Below are 7,311 nucleotides of genomic sequence, written 5' to 3' on the forward strand. Positions count from 1 at the left end.
TGACTAATCTATTATCTAGATCTCCTGTGGGTCTATTCCTATTTCTGGTTTTTCTCTTAGCTTTCTTGTATACCTGATTATTTTTGATTCAGTGCCAAACACTGTATGTCAAAAACTGGAGTGAGGATTTGAGGCTCTGGATGTTACCTTCCTCTGGAGAGGATTTATTTTTGCTTCTGGAAGGCCGGTAGACTAGAGATGCAGGCAATCCCAAATCTCCTTAATTCAACCAGTATTGAAATGATTCAAAGCAGGACTCTAGATCCTATGAGGCCTGGCCTAATTCTGGATCACCCCTTACTCCCAATGAATGGCCTTTCAGGGTCAAAACCAAAAGCCTACGGTATTGACTAGGGTCCTTCCTACCTGGTAGGTCTTGATTTAAATTTTATCCCCAGCCCTATAAGTCTGGCAAGAGCTCTGCTCAGCTTCTTATTCATGCTTTCGTCCTAAAAATCCAGTCTACCATTGCTAGAAACAATGGGCTTGGAGTCCAGAGACCTGAGTTCTAGTCTGTACAGCTGGTAACCAGCTCTGTGATTAATGGGCTCGATTTCTCAAGGTTCTCAAATCCTTGCATGCAAAATGCATCTGGATAAGTATATTTAGGTTCCTTCATGCTCTCCAAGTTTCACATATCCCTCTGAACTCTTACATTAGACAATCCCAGGTAACACATTCTTCTGTGAATCCATCAATGCCCAGACCATTGAAGATTACAACTTTCCAACGTCATAAGAGCATTACAGCAAATGGTCTTACACCACACCTCATGGATTTAGATTTACAAACAAACTTGTTCAAATCCTGGAATTGTGCCTGTTCACACTGAAGTTCCTTATTACTTGTTGTCCTGGCTACTAAACCATACAGAGTTGACAAGGACACACCTAACCCTAAGGCTGAAAACCAAAGAGAAAGGCCCAACCTGAAAGAAAGACAGGAGTCCCTGTGGGGCATCACTGTGCCAAATGGCATGCAATAAACAGACATGGAGCAAACAGGCCCGAGTCACAGCAAAGGGCTGAAACTATTCTTTTTAAAGACAAAGGATGCTGACTGTGTCTCTGGCGGCAGATCAAAGCAGAAGAGTCAAACAAACTCCAGCCTTTGGTTTTTCAGAAGCAAAAAATCTATTTTCCTCAGCAGATGAGTATAACAGAAGATACACCAAATGTTCTATTTGTCTTCATGACGGACAAAAGAAACCAGTGGTTCAAACAATGACGGGCTGAAACAAAGGCTCACTTTCATAAGCACAGAGCAGACCTACTAGAGTAACTTCATTACTAAGGGAACATTCTTCTACACACGCTTGCCAACTCTGGCCCAAGTTCCTCACCGCTCAGCCTCTGTGTGCCCCGGCTCCCCGACTACAGAGCTCCTGGCCTACCTCTACCTCTTCTCTGTAGGATACAGAAAATGGACACTGGCACCTCCTGTGCAGCAGTGACTCCCCTTCTTTGTAGTATCCAGATCCACCAGACAGGAAAGGATTTATTCCAAAAGATGTGCTGCAGCCAATACCCCTAGAGGGGATCATCTCCAGGCTTTTCCATGCTCCAGTAACACATCAGCTAGAAGCAACTGAACACTACGCTGAGCCTGACTTTTTCCAAGAGACCCTGTGTGCAGTGGGAAAAGCACTGGCCCTAGGAACTATGTTTGAGTCCCGAGCTTTACCACTACCTAGTTATGTTCACGCAGGCATCTGAAATTTATGAGACCCTCGTGGCATAGTGGTTAAGTGCCACGGCTGCTAACCAAAAGGTTGGCAATTTGAATCTACCAGGCACTCCTTGGAAACTCTATGGGGCAGTTCTACTCTGTCCTATAGGGTCGCTATGAGTCGGAATCGACTCAATGGCAACGGGTTTGGTGTTTTTTTTTTTTTTTGGTGTTGTTTATGGGCCAGGCCCTCTGCTAGGCACTAAGGATATAGGGGTGACTGAAACACACAAAGTGTGCCATTAGGAAGCTTACATTCTAATGGAAACCTCAGTTTCCCCATCTGTATGTGGAATGAGGATGCTAGACTGAGTAATCTCTAAGGTTCGTTTTGATGTGAAAGTGCTAAGGTTTTACGATCTGAGCTGCAGCCCTGGCTGGTCGCCCATTTCTGTGTGGCTGTGGACTGGCACAACCTCTCTGGGCCTCAGTTCCCACATCTAGAGAGCAGCCAGGTTAGATGTGAAAATGCACCCAGTTACCTTGTGCAGCCACAATGGAAGGTTCCCAGTGTCACTCCGCAGAGAGTCCTTCTGCTGGACAGCAGCCCAACAGTAAGAATCCACAAAGGCAGCCTGGCGCCAGGAGAAAGAACTTGGGGAGAAACAGCTTATCTGTGTACCTGAGAAGCAAAACAGATAGTTCTGAATAAATAAATAAAACAGTTGTCTGGAACCTTCCCAACCCACCCACCCACGTCTCCCTGCCTTCCTCGCGTTTTCCAGTCCCATCTAAGTCACGGAGCACCGTGGCAGGAGGCAGGGACATTAGTGAGGGCAGAGCTAAACCCTGACACCTAAGTTTATGGTAAAGCCAAGTATTTAAGGGCTTTTTGGCCAACACTGGTCATGATGATGGCTTGAGTTCTGTCAGGAAAAGACTTAAAAAAGTGAAACCACTATAAAAAGAAAAAGTGAGCAGGAAAGGAACCAGAGCCAAAAACATCAGGGGGAAATGTGGATAGTTTTAGTTTGGGGTAAGGTGAGATAAAGAAGGGGTGTGTGGAGATGGGCGGTGAGGAGCAGAGTCAGTGCAGAAAACTGGATTAGAAAATGAGTGCTTGCGGTGCCCTGGTTGCACAATGGTTAAGAGCTCAGCTGCTAACCAAAAGGTCAGCAGTTCGACTCCAACAGCATCTCCTTCGAAACCCTATGGGGCAGTTCTACTCTGTCCTATGGGGTCACTGTGAGTCAGAAGCGACTCAACGGCAACAGGTTTGGTTCGGGTTTCAGAACAAAGAACTTTTAGCCTGAGGAAGAAAAGGCTAAGGGAACATCTGGTGACAGATCACCGTGTGGAAAATCAGCAGTGGGAGATCAGCAGAGATGGTAGAAAACCATCTCGAAGAAAGAAAAGAAAAAAAGCTGCAGCATAAGCAGTTTACACTTGGAAGACAAGATACAAAGGAGATGCACGTTGGCGGGAAACATGCTGGAGGGGATCCAGAGACCTGGGCCCCACTCCAAGCTCTGCCAAAACTTGCTCTTCGGGGAAGGAAAGCTGGGACTCGGTTTCCTCCTGTGAAAACTGAAGCCTACATCACTCAGCAAATGCTACCACTATGTCAGTAAAACCTACAACGTTGAAGACTGGTCATGTTACTGAGTGCCTGTGGTCTCCTGACTCACAGGGTCACGGCGGGAAAGTGGCCAATATGACCTTCAGGGCTCAGGCAGAAGCCATCTCTTCCCTCCTCACCAGCAAGCAGAGAGCTGGGCACTGAGCCTGTCCTGGCAGCCCCTGGTCCAGCCCTGCTCCTCTCCCCATAAAGCTCACATAAGGTGGGTGTGTGCTACAGAGATGGTGCACAGTAAATAATTTATCTGGACTTTGTCCTGAGTTCCTGGGAGGTAACCTCTAAACCCCTGAAATTCCCCTAGTGACAGGGGTGTCTTTTTATTCATGGTGGGCCCCTCAGGCCACACCTGATAGTTAGTGTTAACGGGGGTGGGGGTGGCGGGGGGGTGCTGGCCACGCCAGGAGGACCCACCATGTGACATCAGCCCGACCCCTGGGGAAAGGAGAGGGGCTGGAGACTGAGTTCAATCATGTGACCAAGCATGCCTACATAATGAAACCCCAAGAAGAAACGCTGGACACCAAAGCTCTGTTGTGCTTCTCGGTTTGATGATATTCTCCCTATTACCTCACATCAGTGTGCTGAGGGGGTGAGGGGGTGACGTGTCCCTGAGGACAACAAAGCTTTACATTCTGGGCTCTCCCAGACTTGGCCCTGGGCATCTCTCCTTCTGGCTGGTTCTGACTCGCACCCTTTCACTACAACTGTAACCGTAAGGATCGTGCTTCCCTGAGTTCTGTGAGTTGTTCTAGAAAATTATGGATCTGAGGAGCTAGTGGGAACCCGTCAATCTGCAGCCAGCTAGTCAGAAATGAGGGTGTCCTGGGGAGCCCTGCGCTTGCGGCTGGTATCTGAAGTGAGGGCAGTTTTGTGGAGGGAAGAATACGCCCATAACCTGTGAAGTCTGGTCTAACCCCAGGTAGTCGATGTGAGAACTCAATGCAGTTGAAGACCAACTGAGACTCCAAAGCAGACACACTCTCCTCCACATCCTCCACAGTATGAAAAGTGCTATGTGCTCAGGCTCTGACATGAGCTGTATTTAAACCTAGCTGTGCCATCCATAGCTGGGTGACCTCAGGTAAGTCACTTAACCTCCCAAAGCCTGGGGTTCCTCATCTCTGAAATAGGAATGACATTTATATCTACATTACAGATCTGTTGTGATAACCAAATAATTTTAAAAAAGGTAGTTGCTACAGTACTCAGTATAGTACCTGGTTCACAGTAGTTGCTCAATAAATATTACATTCTTCTATACGAGATAACCAGTCAATTCTGGTATAGTTTTCAAGATTGAGGGCCTGCCCACCAATCTCGCCACTCTATGTACAGGGGATAGGGAGAGCAGGAAGACATCTAGCCGGACTATCCTAGTCTCTAGAACATAAAAGAAGGCCACCTTTCCCTGGGAAGGAAAGTGGCCTTTATACTTTTGGGAGGAGAGGGAAGTGATGAGGACGTTGTCAAGAGCATGTCAGGGTGCATGGACGAGACCCTGAGTGCCCCTCCTCCTCATCAGATGCCTTTATGCCCACAGATGTCAAAAACAGACATCTTAGTGTGAGCTCTTAGACTAGGTCATCATGAAAAATCAGCAGACCATCATAAAGTGTCATATAATAAGGTAGCTGTCACCAGCCAGGAATGGCTTAAATGTGACTTGGGGGAAAGAAAAATATTTCAAGGTCTCTTCTGACTCTTTTATCCCATTAAACCTGAGTTCCTACATTTTATTAAAAATAGAGTAGTAAAGGACAGCACAGACCACAGGACTAACCTCACATTGCATTTGTACCAGTGTGACTTTGTCAAATGCTTCCTATGCTGCCCCATCCTCCAGGGGTCTACTGACTGCAACGGCAGATGAGCAGGCAGTCCCGGTTAAACATGGATGACTTCTTGTAAGTTGCTTGCTTGGTAACATCTGTTCAAATACTTTCTCATGAAAATAAGCAATGCTCCTAGGATTTTAAGGAAGTCTGCCTGGCCCATAACAGTCCATAGGTACAGTCCTCATATGCATGCATCCATTCAACATTTATCACATTCTTCCTGTAGGAAAATGCGCTTCAAGTTCTGCCTTAGGACTCAGGTGCCTCCCCAGGGAAGTGGTGGAAACTCTCGAAAACAAACGGCTAAGCTTTTTTTTTTTTAGCAAAGCTTTTGCAAAAAAGGAAGGGAAATACAGCTGAGTCTAGAGAGATGGATATTAAGGACGTGCTGAGCTCATAACTAAATGTTCTTCGTCTGTAATGGAACGTCAGAAGAAAGGACAGCAGGAAACCAATATTCATTGGACACCCATGAGCCCTTTCAATCATGTATTTAATCCTCACAACCAGACTGAGTTGCAGGAAACAAACTCAAAGTAGTTCATCAGTCCCCTACCCAAGCTAGCCAATGGTACCACCAGATTTTGAATCGTATCCAACTCCCAGTCTCTTTCACAGTCCTGTCTGGGCCAACCACTCCTCTCGAGCTCAGAGTCTGCGAGGCCATGCTCGATAATGTCTCAGGAGCCAGGGCTCTGTTGGAAAGGGTGGCTGGAGCAGCTGGTTCCTCCAAGTGATCTGGAGTGGGAAGGCTCCTGGGAAGTGCCAAGGATAAAATTCAGAAAAACAAACAGATCATCAAGCCCCAAGTACAGTCTTAGGCCCAAAAAAGAAATGAAGGCAGAAAGTCAAGAGTCTGGCGGGGCAGAAACCAAATCGGGAGTGAAGAGCTGGAGTACAGAGAGGGCAAAGCAAGAGGGTGCACGGTGCCCCGCACAAGCTGGGCTGTGCAGCCCTGTGCCTTTACCCAGGGTGTGATGGCTCAGCCTGGCTAAAAGGCATGGGGCCTAGGAAGCTTGGGCTTGGGCCGTGAACCATCTCAACTCTCCATCTCTCCAAATACACGTCCACAATCTCTTTACTGTCCAACAAGATTTAAAAAAAAAAAAAGTTCCCATCAAGTCGAATCCAACTCATGGCAACCTCATGTGTTGCAGAGTAGAACTGCGCTCCATAGGGTTTTCAAGGCTGTGACTTTTTTGCCAGAATACTCATCAGAAAGCTCAGTTCTGATTGTCACACAACCCTGGCTCACCATCTTTTACTGGTTCCCCATTACCCAGAATCCAAATCCAAAACCGACGCTCCAATCAAACCCAATTATTGCTGCAGCCTGCACAGGCCTCATGCATCCCCAAATACGTGCCATTCCTCACACTATTCTCTCTGCCTGGAGGACCCTCTCTCCAACATCTGCTGGTTAAGCCAGTGCCCCATCCACAACATCTACCTCAATGGCCCACCTTTCAGTGCAAACAACACTCTGTCCAGTTTTCTCCCCACTGAGCTCTCACACCACTCTAAAGCCATCAGAGACATGCAGATAATCACCTTCAATTGTGTTGTATAAAAACTCCAGTGATCTCAGCTCTTAAGCAGGCAGGGCACACGCGCACGCACACACACACACATACACACTCACTATCTCTCATCTCTCTCTGTTTCTCCCTGTCTCTGTCTCCTTCCCACAGCATCCTGTATTCAATAAATAATGTCTGGTACTTTCAAAATTTCAAAGTATTATCATAAGTACTGTTTCAACTAATGTCTAATGTTCACAGTATCCCTGTCAGATATCACTGCCCCATTCAACAGATGAGAAAATAGAGAGGCCCGTGACTTGCTATAATTCTCCACCCAATGAGTCCTGTGCTCTTCCCACTCCACTCCACTGTGTGCCGGCTGAACAGGTACTTGGATTCCTAGGAACAGCTAAGGTGCACCTGACCCAAGCCATGGTATTTCCAATCGCCTCAAATGCATGCAAAAGCTGGACAACGAATAAGGAAGACCAAAGAACAACTGATGCCTCTGAACTATGGTGCTCGCGAAGAATACTTAATATACTATGGACTGCAAGAAGAACGAACAGATGTGTCTTGGAAGAAGCACTGCCAGAATGCTCCTTACGAGCAAGGACGACGAGACTTCGTCTCACATACTTTGGAC

General features: G+C 47.0%; 1 protein-coding gene across 1 annotated transcript in view; it reads right to left on the reverse strand.

Moving 5' to 3' along the window:
• PANX1 (pannexin 1) overlaps positions 1–7,311 on the reverse strand; it is a 57,765-nt gene that overhangs the window by 20,477 nt on the left and 29,977 nt on the right. Inside the window, exon 2 of the mRNA XM_004385551.2 lies at positions 2,211–2,350. Coding sequence (XP_004385608.1) covers positions 2,211–2,350 — 140 coding nt within the window. The remainder of the gene's footprint in view (positions 1–2,210; positions 2,351–7,311) is intronic.

The sequence above is a fragment of the Trichechus manatus genome, unplaced genomic scaffold (assembly GCF_000243295.1).
Source record: "Trichechus manatus latirostris isolate Lorelei unplaced genomic scaffold, TriManLat1.0 scaffold00141, whole genome shotgun sequence".
Taxonomy (NCBI): Eukaryota; Metazoa; Chordata; class Mammalia; order Sirenia; family Trichechidae; genus Trichechus; species Trichechus manatus.